This window comes from Salmo salar, chromosome 01, assembly GCF_965601325.2.
Source record: "Salmo salar chromosome 01, fSalSal1, whole genome shotgun sequence".
In the NCBI taxonomy this organism is placed as follows: Eukaryota; Metazoa; Chordata; class Actinopteri; order Salmoniformes; family Salmonidae; genus Salmo; species Salmo salar.
This window is the reverse complement of record NC_138291.1, coordinates 38,040,885-38,054,609: the sequence shown is the minus strand read 5'-3', so window position 1 is coordinate 38,054,609 and position 13,725 is coordinate 38,040,885. Positions and strand designations below refer to the sequence as shown.

The following is a 13,725-nucleotide window of genomic DNA, read 5'->3' as shown; positions in this document are numbered from 1 at the left end:
AAATGGAGATTCTCCATTAAAATAGGCTTAATCTGAATCTAAGAAACTGCCCCTCGGGAACTATCCTGCCATTTTCCCCTTGCTGCTCTGTACCGGTGGGCATGAATGAGGGCGTTGAATGCCAGCCCATTCCTCCAGCTTCCTGAGAAGTCCTGCACATTGACGTTGGAGTATCCTGCTGTCTTACGCTGGCACCAGATCAGAAGAGCTTCCCTGGCAGAACGACGGGCGTTGCTGGCACCACCACTTGCCTGAAACCGGTAGACCAGACATAGTATGCAGTCTGCACTTCTGGCACTTACTTTAAAGAAAACTATCTGTATTACTTCTTGTTTTTTAATCCAAGAGGTTATGCTTGACCTTTGGCACTTACTTGATGAGAACAATATACACTGTATCCAATTTGTAAGTCGCTCTGGATAAGAGCGTCTGCTAAATGACTTAAATGTAAATGTATCACATCTTGTAATTTTAATTAACATTTTCACATTTCTTTGAGCCACATGAAGTTCAGATTTAAAATATAGTATGACATATAATACAGTATACACTGAGTGTACAAAACATTAAGGACACCTTCCTAATATTGAGTTGTACTTTTGCCCCCTTTTGCCCTCTGAACAACCTCAATTCGTTGGGGCATGGACTCTACAAGGTGTCGAAAGCGTTCCACAGGGATGCTGGCCCATGTTGACTACGATGCTTCCCACAGTTGTGTCAAGTTGGCTGGATGTCCTTTGGGTGGTGGACCATTCTTGATACACACAGGAAACTGTTGAGCATGAAAAACCCAGCAGCGTTGAAGTTCTTGAAACAAACTACTGCAACTGGCACCTACTACCATACCCCGTTCAAAGAGGCACTTAAATCTTCTGTCTTGTCCATTCACCCTCTGAATGGCACATACACAATCCATGTCTCAATTGTCTCAAGGCTTAAAAAGAATTGTTTAACTTATCCCCTCCCCTTCATCTACACGGATTGAAGTGGTTTTAACAAGTGACATCAATAAGGGATCATAGCTTTCACCTGGATTTGCCTAAATTCATCTGGTCAGTCTATGTCATGGAAAGATCAGGTGTCCTTAATGTTCTGTACATTCAGTGTATAATCTCTATTCATTCAGGTCCCGTGTGGCTCAGTTGGTAGAGCATGGTGTTTGCAACGCCAGGGTTGTGGGTTCGATTCCCACGGGGGACCAGTATGGGGAAAGAAAAAAAAAATGTATGAAATGTATGCATTCACTACTGTAAGTCGCTCTGGATAAGAGCGTCTGCTAAATGACTAAAATGTAAATTCAGTGAGGTGTATTCCAGGTCACGCCCAGAACAGAGGAAATACACTATATATACAAAAGTATGTGGACACCCATTCAAATAGTGGATTTGGCTATTTCAGCCACACCCGTTGCCGACAGGTGTATAAAATATAGGACACAGACATGCAATCTCCATAGACAAATATTGGCAGTAGAATGGCCTTACTGAAGAGCTCAGTGACTTTCAACATGGCACCGTGATAGGATGCCACCTTTCCAACAAGTCAGTTTGTCAAATGTCTGCCCTGCCAGAGCTGCCCCAGTCAACTGTAAGTGCTGTTATTGTGGTAGGCCAAATAAGGTCACAGACAGACTGCAAAGTGCTCGTCTGTCCTCGGTTGCAACACTCACTACCGAGTTCCAAACTGCCTCTGGAAGCAACGTCAGCATAATAACTGTTCGCTTAGAGCTTCATGAAATGGGTTTCCATGGCCGAGCAGCCCAACACAAGTCTTACAGTGGGGGAAAAAAGTATTTGATCCCCTGCTGATTTTGTACGTTTTCCCACTGACAAAGAAATGATCCGTCTATACTTTTAATGGTAGGTTTATTTGAACAGTGAGAGACAGAATAACAACAAAAGAATCCAGAAAAACATGTCAAAAATGTTATAAAATTATTTGCATTTTAATGAGGGAAATAAATATTTGACCCTTCTGCAAAACATGACTTAGTACTTGGTGGCAAAACCCTTGTTGGCAATCAGAGGTCAGACGTTTCTTGTAGTTGGCCACCAGGTTTGCACACATCTCAGGAGGGATTTTGTCTCACTCCTCTTTGCAGATCTTCTCCAAGTCATTAAGGTTTCGAGGCTGACGTTTGGCAACTCGAACCTTCAGCTCCCTCCACAGATTTTCTATGGGATTAAGGTCTGGAGACTGGCTAGGCCACTCCAGGACCTTAATGTGCTTCTTCTTGAGCCACTCCTTTGTTGCCTTGGCCGTGTGTTTTGGGTCATTGTCATGCTGGAATACCCATCCATGACCCATTTTCATTGCCCTGGCTGAGGGAAGGAGGTTCTCACCCAAGATTTGACGGCACATGGCCCCGTCCATCGTCCCTTTGATGCGGTGAAGTTGTCCTGTTCCCTTAGCAGAAAAACACCCCCAAAGCATAATGTTTCTACCTCCAAGTTTGACGGTGGAGATGGTGTTCTTGGGGTCATAGGCAGCATTCCTCCTCCTCCAAACACGGCGAGTTGAGTTGATGCCAAAGAGCTCCATTTTGGTCTTATCTGACATTTTTACATTTTAGTCATTTTAGCAGACGCTCTTATCCAGAGCGACTTACAGTAGTGAATGCATACATTTCATAAACATTTTTTTCCCGTACTGGTCCCCCGTGGGAATCGAAGCCACAACCCTGGCGTTGCAAACACCACGCTCTACCAACTGAGCCACACGGGACCGTACAATACCAACTGACCACAACACTTTCACCAGTTGTCCTCTGAGTCATTCAGATGTTCATTGGCAAACTTCAGACTGGCATGTATATGTATTCTTGAGCAGGGGGACCTTGCGGGCGCTGCAGGATTTCAGTCATGATTTGGAATGAGATGTTCGACGAGCAGGTATCCACATACTTTCGGTCATCAAGTGTATTTTAGAATTATAACTATTCTGGCCTGAGGTTCCAAGCCTGTTCTACTCTTTAAAATGATATGGGAAATACCTCATCGAGATTGATGGCTCCGATCTGGAAGCGTAGGATTATGATCCACAGCAGGCCCAAGATCAGGGTCCGATCTCCATCCACAACGTTCTCAGGGCCAATCAGATCCACACGAATCTGAAAGGTCAGCAGGTACTGGTTGATAACTACTCAGGAGAAATCCAAAACGTACAATCGTAAAAGGGGTACAAGAGTACATCAAATAAATATGGCTAGCGACTAGTCTAGAAGAAATATTCCAATTTTAGTTTCTGATATTGCAAAACAAAAGTAAGCATACTTGTTCATGTGAACTACTGTCAGAGGCAAAACAATACCCCCAACAACTCAGAAACAACCCCAGAACTGTAAAACCAAAAAAAATCTTACCCCATGACACCTCACATGAAACGTAGGCCTGTTTCCCTAAAAATGAACCTCAAAGATCCTTGCAGAATTAGTTATCATGCGAAGTGTCCTGGTGTAAGATATTTTTGGGGATTTCTAAATCCTTCAGTTCCCTAAACTCTGTATTGTGAATGTACCTTAGTCTTGAGGAAGTTGATAGCGATGCTGTTGTTCTCCAGGCAGTGGACCCGTAGGGTGCGTCGGCTGGGGTTGGGCAGCTTCTCCCTGGAGATTAACTCTAACAGACGGACAAGGGGGACCCCTGTCTTCAGCTCTGTGTACACATCACTAAGGGACAGCTTCTCCTGGAGAGGGACAGACAACATGTGTGTGTAAATGGGGGGGGGGGGGGGTTGTCAAACTGATGAAGGTCTATTAAAAAAAGGACATTGGTGTGAGGTCCATTAAGTTGTTGTATACTGTATGTACAGTACCAGTCAAAAGTTTGGACACAAATCAAATCTTATTTGTCACATGCGCCGAATACAACAGGTGTAGGTAGACCTTACAGTGAAATGTTTACTTACAAGCCCTTAACCAACAATGCAGTTAAGAAAAATACGTAAAAAATTTTATAATTAAAGAGCCGCAGTAAAATAACAATAGCAAGACTACTGTATATACAGGGGGTACCGGTACAGAGTCAATGTGCAGGGGCACCGGTTAGTCGAGGTAATTGAGGTAATATGTACATGTAGGTAGAGTTATTAGAGTGACTATGCATAGATAATGACAGAGGAGCAGCAGCGTAAAGCAGCAGCGTACATTTTTAGGGCCTTCCTCTGACACCTACTCATTCAAGGGCTTTTCTATTTTAACTTTTATTTTTACTATTTTCCACTTATTATTTTCTACATTGTAGAATAACAGTGACGACATCAACACTATGAAATAACACATATGGAATAATTTAACAACCAAAAAATATTGGTTGCTAAACCAACAAATATTCAGCATATGTGGGAACTCCTTCAAGGCTGTTGGAAAAGCATTCCAGGTGAAGCTGGTTGAGAGAATGCCAAGCGTGTGCAAAGCGCTCCTCAAGGTAAAGGGTGGCTATTTGAAGAATCTCAAATATAAATATATTTTGATTTGTTAACACATTTTGGTTACTACATGATTCCATATGTGTCATTTCATAGTTTTGATGTCTTCACTATTATTCTACAATGTAGAAAATAGTAAAAATAAAGAAAAACCCTTGAATGAGTAGGTGTGTTAAAACATTTGACTGGTACTGTATGTGGAGCATCCATGATCCCCAGAGTGCTGGAGGTTCTTCCTTTTTCGTTATTTGTTTTCTGCATGCACTTGGAAACATGATATGTGTGCATAGTTTCTCCAATTCAGTCACATGTTCCAGCCAAGCAATTCCATACTATTAGTTTTAGTTGACAGCACAGAATGGCTATACTGGACTGTTGAATATATGATTCATGCTTAGTCCTGCCAGCCAATTTCCTGCTATTGTAGTAGTAGTTTCAGTTGGAAGCATAGCACGATAGAAGATTTGTAACATGATTTGTAACATGATAGAAGATGTACTGACATAGGTGATGAACAATCACTTCCTGTTTATCAGAACACCTTTATGACCCGTGTTACGAAACTTGTCATGAGACTGCACCTCTGTGACGTCACCTGATCACCCAGCTCTAGTTAGAGTAAAGCTCTAAACCTGCTCATCTCTTTCTTAGAAATATGATTAGTGGATGTGATGAAACATTTTATTCACAGATTGTGCAAGTCAGGAAGGAAACTATGATCAAATCGTCATCACCTTCACTTCTGCAAAAATCCAATTCACTTTCTCATACATACTGGGGTGTCTATTTTCACTGACTTGTGTAAATTTAAGACATTGGGTTAGGAGGTGCAGGAAATGTTAGCTTGGCTCCAGCCCAGTCAGCCAGCTGCAGCCAGGGCTATGAGGCTCTGCTCTGACATTGGGGCCTGTTAGTTAGGCCTGCTGCCACTGTGCTCCATTAAAGTGTGACTCAGAGAAGCACCCTTCCCCTCCCTCCCCCCGACCTCTCGTCTCCTTCCCGCCCTTTCCTGCACCTATCCTCTTGGACCAGTGTGACAGCCACTCCCTAATCCAGACGCCAGGGAAATCATATGTCTCAGAACAGATTGCTTTACCTCCTGACAGCCACACCTGGGTTCAAATACTATTCTAATTCATTTCAAATACTTTCTGTGATTGATTGAGCTTGCCTGGCTTAATGGACCAATACATTAGTCCCAAAACCTCAAAACCCACCACTCCAGGCAGGCAAGAACAATTGCTCAAAGTATTTGAAAGATTTCAAATAGTATTTGAAAGATTTCAAATAGTATTTGAAAGATTTCAAATAGTATTTGAACTCAGGTCTGCTGACTGCCTCTCCTCGAGGGGTAATTATCGGAGCGCCTAAGTAGGCCTGGTCTGCCCTGGTCTTTCTGGATCCAAGGTGGTGAGAGGCTGTAATGATATAATGGATGAGCCCTGGCCTGGTACCCCTGTACCAGGCCAGGGCTCATCCATTATATCATTACACTGGTTATTATACATCACTGTTACAGTATGCACGCCTGCTGGCTCAGGTCTTTGTCGATTTTTACAGTACAGCATAGAGCACTTTAGCCTGTTCCCAGATCTGTTGGTGCTTTATAGCCAACTCCTCTTTTTTTTAATTTAAGAAACAATGTGTTGAAAATCCCAAATTGTTTGCATAGTTAACTTACACACAGCTCTGACACACACACTTATCCCACCACTACTGTACATGCCACCAGGAGTCTTTTCATTGTCCCCAAATCCAGAACAAATTCAAGAAAATGTACAGTATTATATAGAGCCCTTATTGCATGGAACTTCCTTCCATCTCATATTGCTCAAATAAACAGCAAACCTGGTTTCAAAAAACAGATAAAGCAACACCTCACGGCACAACGCCTCTCCCCTATTTGACCTATTAGATAGTTTGTTACTGCATTGATATGTCGCTCTTGCTGCTGGTGAGTCTCTGATCCACCTCTACGCAGACGACACCATTCTGTACACTTCCGGCCCTTCTTTGGACACTGTGTTAACTAACCTCCAGATGAGCTTCAATGCCATACAACTCTCCTTCCGTGGCCTCCAACTGCTCTTAAATACAAGTAAAACTAAATGCATGCTCTTCAACCGATCGCTGCCCGCACCTGCCCACCCGTCCAGCATCACTACTCTGGACGGTTCTGACTTAGAATATGTGGACTACTACAACTACAAATACCTAGGTGTCTGGTTAGACTGTAAACTCTCCTTCCAGACTCACAAAAAACATCTCCAATCCAAAGTTAAATCTAGAATTGGCTTCCTATTTCGCAACAAAGCATCTTTCACTCATGCTGCCAAACATGCCCTCATAAAACTGACCATCCTACCGATCCTCGACTTCGGCAATGTCATTTACAAAATAGCCTCCAATACCCTATTCAATAAATTGGATGCAGTCTATCACAGTGCCATCCGTTTTGTCACTAAAGCCCCATATACTACCCACCACTGCGACCTGTACGCTCTCGTTGGCTGGCCCTCGCGTCATACTCGTCACCAAACCCACTGGCTCCAGGTCATCTACAAGACCCTGCTAGGTAAAGTTCCCCCTTATCTCAGCTCACTGGTCACCATAGCAGCACCCACTCGTAGCACGCGCTCCAGCAGGTATATCTCTCTGGTCACCCCCAAAGCCAATTCCTCCTTCGGCCGCCTCTCCTTCCAGTTCTCTGCTGCCAATGACTGGAACGAACTACAAAAATCTCTAAAACTGGAAACACTTATCTCCCTCACTAGCTTTAAGCACCAGCTGTCAGAGCAGCTCACAGATTACTGCACCTGTACATAGCCCATCTATAATTTAGCCCAAACAACTACCTCTTCCCCTACTGTATTTATTTTGCTCCTTTGCACCCCATTATTTCTACTTTCTTCCACTGCAAATCTACCATTCCAGTGTTTTACTTGCAATATTGTATTTACCTCACCACCATGGCCTTTTTTTCCTTTACCTCCCTTATCTCACCTCATTTGCTCACTTTGTATATAGACTTACTTTTCTACTATATTATTGACTGTATGTTTGTTTTACTCCATGTGTAACTCTTTGTTGTTGAATGTGTCAAACTGCTTTGCTTTATCTTGGCCAGGTTGCAATTGTAAATGAGAACTTGTTCTCAACTTGCCTACCTGGTTAAATAAAGGTGAAATAAAATACAAATAAAATGTAGGCTACGTGTGCCTTTTAAAAAATGTATGTAGTTCTGTCCTTGTCTATTAATGTTCTGTATTATGATTAGTGTTTTGTGTGGACCCCAGGAAGAGTAGCTGCTGCTTTTGCAACAGCTAATGGGGATCCTAATGAAATACCAAAAATACCTATGGCCATGTCATGACAATGACCATAGTAGTTGGCAATGCATGATGCTGTAGTGTAAATACAGATTCAGGTTGGCTTATCTATAGGCCTCTGCCTGCCATGCAACATTTCCACTACCGTGATATGCAAGGCAAATGTTGCTTATGGGTTGATTTCGACAGAACAACACTCAGGGGGAGAGAGAAAGAGAGAGGAGGAGGAAAGGGAAGAGGAAGCATTTCAAATACATGTGGTGAACCATGCATCTGTGTGAACCATGCATCTGTGTGGGTGTGAACAACCTTTATATGCCTTGTTCCCATGTAGGAAAAAGAGGGACATAAAAGAAAGAACAGTGCCCATATTCTGACCAATTATGTTACCTTCAGTTCCTCGAAGAGATCTGACTTGATGGGATCTGAATAACAATGTTATCTTACCCTAGAAATGGAACATTAAACAAAGCTAATGCTATAAAAAGAGTCTCTTTCCTTCCTGTGTGTCTGGCTGGTGCAATATTTATGCCAGATCTTGGATTCTCTCTGTCTCTCCCCATCCCTCCCTCCCTCCCCCCTCCCTGCCATAGATGATAAAGTGAGGTTACATATTAACCAAGCATCAGCACTGTTACCTTTCTGGAGTCCATAAAGCATGACGGTCCCCTCAGCTAGTTCAATCCTCAGTTTTGGCGATAAGAAGCCATAGCCCTACCCATCTAAATTGCCCCTGAGGGGATGAATAAAGGTGTATTGAATTGAATAACTTGAGTTTCTTGCCAATTACATTCAGTTTTGCACCATCAGGCTCACATTGAGTACATCTCAGAGGAATGGATAGAATGTAATGTAGCGAATTGGAACAAATTTCACAGTTAAATCTCAATCAAATTTTGGATTAATCAAATATTGCTGGCACTGATCTACCACAGATCTATTTCCTTATTACATTGCTATTAGTCAATATTACCTCTGAGCCAACAGCTGATTAGTGTCTGTGAGATAATTATGATTTTGTTAAGCTTCAACATGTTGTTACAGCTTTCACAGATAGTGGCTAATCAGACACTTTGAGGTCTCCTTTATGAAAGAAGATTGCAGACAGAGTGCAGAATACCTGCAGTATGCTGCAAATACTGCATCCAAAATGACACTTTTTTTACTGCAGTAATTTTGCAGTTTAACTGCAGTTACAGTGCAGTTCAACTTCACTACACTTAGGTTATTCTGCAATTACTGCCTTTAAAATACCAGAGTCGATTGCAGTTAGTGCACTTTTACTGCAGTTTAAAAACTAATATTTTTTTGTAAGGGCTGACTCGGAGGTCAGCCAGCTGCTAAGGAGAGGTTATCAGGCACACTTGTGAAGTGTGGTCTTTGGTAAGTTGAACCTTTTGACCAGCACCAAGAGTATGTGATTAGTGTACAACATTACTTTTAGACACTTGATAAGCACGGTACTTAAAAGGCATGACAGTTAAAAAGCTGATACGCATGAAGAACAATGACTGAGCAAAATATTTACCCCAAAACAATTACAAAAGGCGTTTTCCACAAAAGCAGCAGGACTAGGCAGTGAGCCAGGCCGTTGTTTAAACCCTAAACAGTTGAGGGAGAAGCAGTGGGTGTTGACACCCACTATAGTCTCAGAGGGCCATTTGCTTTCATCCATTCCTCTTACCCCGTTCTTGGTGAAGACACTGTTCATCCATTTGGTGTAGGTCTTCTTCTGGACAGCCATACGCTGCTCCTGAAGAACCTGAATACGGCCTGTCTCGAACTCCTCCCCGTCCATCCTGACGGTTATATATATCTATTCACACATATATATTCACCTGTAGGGAGAGAGCAATATCAACCTCACTACCATTCCTTGTCAAATCAGCCTACAGTACACTGCTCAATACAAAGTTTTGAGTATTCGTTTCAATCTCCATATTTTGTGTCACTTCAAAACAAACTATTTGTTGGTTGGAACACTAAACAGTACTCGCAATTGCTGTAAGGTAGTCCGTTTGTAAATCAGCCTGAATAGCAACGTCTATGTCCGGTGGCTGAACAAGATTTTCCCGATTCCCATGGTTTGAGTCCAGAGTGAAATAGTTCTGTCTTTGGACTGTGTCAATACGGTGAATCTGAAGAGATTATCACAGTTAGTCCAACCTAACCCTGCTGATCATATAGTTTTATACCGCCTCATTTCTTTTACTGGCCCATTCAACAGGACTGTAAAAATTCTTGGCTTTATAGATAATATCATCCGGATCATGGCATGCTCTTTGTATCCACAGGGCAATGCCAGCTCATATTCTGGACTGGGAACTGTGTTTGAAGTCTGCTATTGCCAACATATTTACAGTTGAAGTCGTACATTTACATACACTTAGGTTGGAGTCATAAAAACTTGTTTTTCAACCACTCCACAAATTTCTTGTTAACAAACTATAGTTTTGACAAGACGTTTAGGACATCAACTTTGTGCATGACAAGTAATTTTTCCAACAATTGATGACAGACAGATTATTTCACTTGGAGGTGTACCCGTGGATGTATTTCAAGGCCTACCTTCCAACTCAGTGCCTCTTTGCTTGACATCATGGGAAAATCAAAAGAAATCAGCCAAGACCTCAGAAAAAAATTGTCTGGTTCATCATTGGGAGCAATTTCCAAACGCCTGAAGGTACCACGTTCATCTGTACAAATCATAGTACGCAAGCATAAACACAATGGGACCACGCAGCCGTCATACCGCTCAGGAAGGAGACACGTTCTGTCTCCTAGAGATGAACGTACTATGGTGCAAAAAGTGAAAATCAATTGCAGAACAACAGCAAAGGATCCAAAAGTATCTATATCCACAGTGAAACGAGTCCTATATCGACATAACCTGAAAGGCCGCTAAGCAAGGAAGAAGCCACTGCTCCAAAACCGCCATAAAAAAGCCAGACTACGGTTTGCAACTGCATATGGGGACAAAGATCATACTTTTTGGAGAAATGTCCTCTGGTCTGATGAAACAAAAATAGAACTGCTTGGACATAATGACCATCGTTATGTTTGGAGGAAGGCTTGCAGGCCGAAGAACACCATCCCGGCCGTGAAGCACGGGGGTGGCAGCATCATGTTGTGGGGGTGCTTTACTGCAGGAGGGACTGGTGCACTTCACAAAATAGTTGGCATCATGAGGAAAGAAAATTATGTGGATATATTGAAGCAACATCTCAAGACATCAGTCAGGAAGTTAAAGCTTGGTTGCAAATGGGTCTTCCAAATGGACAATGACCCCAAGCATACTTCCAAAGTTGTGGCAAAATGGCTTAAGGACAACAAAGTCAAGGTATTGGAGTAGCCATCACAAAGCCCTGACCTCAATCCCATAGAAAATGTGTGGGCAGAACTGAAAAGCGTGTGCGAGCAAGGAGGCCTACAAACCTGACTCAGTTACACCAGCTCTGTCAGGAGGAATGGGCCAAAATTCACCTAACTTATTGTGGGAACGTTGTGGAAGGCTACCCAGAACATTTTACCCAAATTAAACAATTTATAGGCAATCCTACCAAATACTAATTGAGTGTATGTAAACTTCTGACCCCCTGGGAATGTGATGAAAGAAATAAATCACTATTATTATTCTGACATTTCACATTCTTAAAATAAAGTGGTGATCCTAACTGATCTAAGACAGGGAATTTTTACTAGGATTAAATGTCAGGAATTGTGAAAAATAGAGTTTAAATGTATTTGGCTAAGGTGTATGTAAACTTCCGACTTTAACTGTACTTTTTGGACTAAGATAAACTAAATCCATCATTTTATGTAGTAGGTTTTAGCTGGTGCTTACTTATACTTTACAGTAACAATACAGGCTTTTATTCCCACATACATTCAAACTGGACACTATACCGGACAAACCTTTCCTTCTCTCCGTCCGCTGAGAAGAATACATTTCAGTGTTAAAACTGTCTCAACTCAACATTGGAATCCTTCATCTGAGCCAAGTCATGTGACAGCCGTTATAATGAAAAAAAGAAACCTTACTCAGTAACTAGCTAAGACACTGGTGTCTGGTCATACTAACTGACTATAGTTACAACAATGAGCAGTATCTCATAATATATATATATTGAACATGCAACAAAGTTAAAAACAATATACATACTGTGAAGTACACGGGACGTACTAAATACTGGCATGATAAGACTTTAGGTATCACACAGTATCAGTAATGTAGCAGTATTATGTGGCCTCGTTTTGGAAAAGAAAGCTTTTGTAAGGTAAACAACAGTGTTTATCATGAAGCTGTTGTCAACACATACAGTAGATTGAGTATAATAAGCATTATCTCTTGAATAATGTAAATAAATCACGGAAGACAAATCTGGAGTTATACAGTTAACATGAGAGAATCGTAAGCCCATAGGAAAAAAGATATGGTTTCTTGGCTTACCTTCCTTCTAAAGTATCCTTATCAATTGAGATTTTGATGCACAATGTGAATAAATCTCAGAGACTCTCCTCTACCCATCTCGCAGATTTTAGGGGGGGGGGATCCTTCTCCTGTCCAGTAATGCAGAAGTGAACTTTGAAACCATTGGAGTAAGGAATTTACAGCATGAACACTTGACTCACCTGACTGCATGGGAGGCAAAGGGCTAGCGTTATAGGGCAATTTGGCAGACAGAGTAATATGCTGAATAGGCAACTTACATTGCAGAAAGGGGGCGTGAGAAGGAAGTGGATTCTGATTTGATCTAAAGCACAGTCGGGGCAGGATTACCAACCGCGCTTTTGTAGGATTTTAGGATCGTGGCCCCCCCAGATAGCATATGAACATGTAATAATCCATGGCAAAATTTGGAGAATTGCAGGAAATTAGCTTTGAAACTGCAACCTTTTGTCTCAAACTCATGGCAAAATGTGTAGAATAACAGGAAGTTTAGCAGGTTTCCCAAAAATAATAATTCTGGGTGGGGGGCCCCTGGTAGTTGGGACCACATGTCCCGGATTGTGCGGGACAATCCCGCATTTTGACCCTTGTCCCAGAACCAAACAATCAGGTCCTGCATTGTAACAACAAATTCAAACGCCACTAATTTAGAAAAAAAGTAGATTTGTCTCGTATTTCAGTCAGACATTTGAACCAGTCTCTCCAATCGTTGTTGAGATCTTATATCTGCACAGTGGAAGACGAGACGTAGGCCAATGTCATAGGCCTATCGGTCAAACAATCATATTTCTCAAATCCTTTCTGGCTAAGTTCCAGCTAAACTTGGAGAGGACAGTTAGGCCAAACAACTTACAAAAACGTGCTTCTGATGAAGAGCTTCAAAAATAAATAGCTGTATTAGACTGAACGATAAGGTCATTTCAACAAATTTGTGAGGCTCTCCATGCTCATTCCACATATTTGCTCCAACTTCACCCAACCCCTGTTTTAGAAGTCTCCTTTCCTAATGGTTTCACATTCCCTGAGACCAACAAGAAATGTTTCCTTGGCCAAATATTCACAGATTCTCATAAAAACAGCCACACATGGGCTCTCTCGTTTCTGGATTATCAAATTTTACTGCTACACCAAAAACACCACCTCATTCCTTAAGATTTTTGGATTGGTTAACTGAAAATTCCCCCCCAAAAAATGAATGCAGCCAAAACTCAACACGTACCACTAGGCAGAATGTGCTTTGATTGAAACAAAATGCAGGAAGGCTGTATATACACTGTACACTGAATAAAAATATAAATGTAACATGCAAAAAATTTAATGATTTTACTGAGTTACAGTTCCTATAAGGAAATCAGTCAAATGAAATAAATTCATTAGGCCTTAATAATCTATGGATTTCACATGACTGGGATACCTTAAAAAAAAGTATGAGATGTGGATCAGAAAACCAGTCAGAATATTGTATGACCTCCATTTGCCTCATGCAGCGCGACATCTCCTTTGCATAGAGTTTCAGGCTGA

The 13,725-nt window shown here is 41.7% G+C and overlaps 1 protein-coding gene across 3 annotated transcripts in view; it reads right to left on the bottom strand.

Annotated features, from left to right (window-relative positions):
• Window positions 1-12,422, bottom strand: part of sptbn5 (spectrin, beta, non-erythrocytic 5) — a 66,177-nt gene extending 53,755 nt beyond the window's left edge. The window contains exons 1-5 of one of the 3 annotated variants that reach the window (XM_014192723.3): window positions 12,205-12,422; window positions 9,439-9,592; window positions 3,517-3,684; window positions 2,993-3,109; window positions 94-251 (exon numbers count right to left, since the gene is read on the bottom strand). In XM_014192723.3, the coding sequence (XP_014048198.3) occupies window positions 94-251; window positions 2,993-3,109; window positions 3,517-3,684; window positions 9,439-9,552 (557 nt within the window). In that variant the 5' untranslated portion in view covers window positions 9,553-9,592; window positions 12,205-12,422. Of the gene's footprint in view, window positions 1-93; window positions 252-2,992; window positions 3,110-3,516; window positions 3,685-9,438; window positions 9,889-12,204 lie in introns of those variants that run through there. The other 2 variants (XM_014192732.3, XM_045717484.2) reach the window with 2 other exon arrangements.
• Window positions 12,423-13,725: the final 1,303 nt, after the last annotated feature.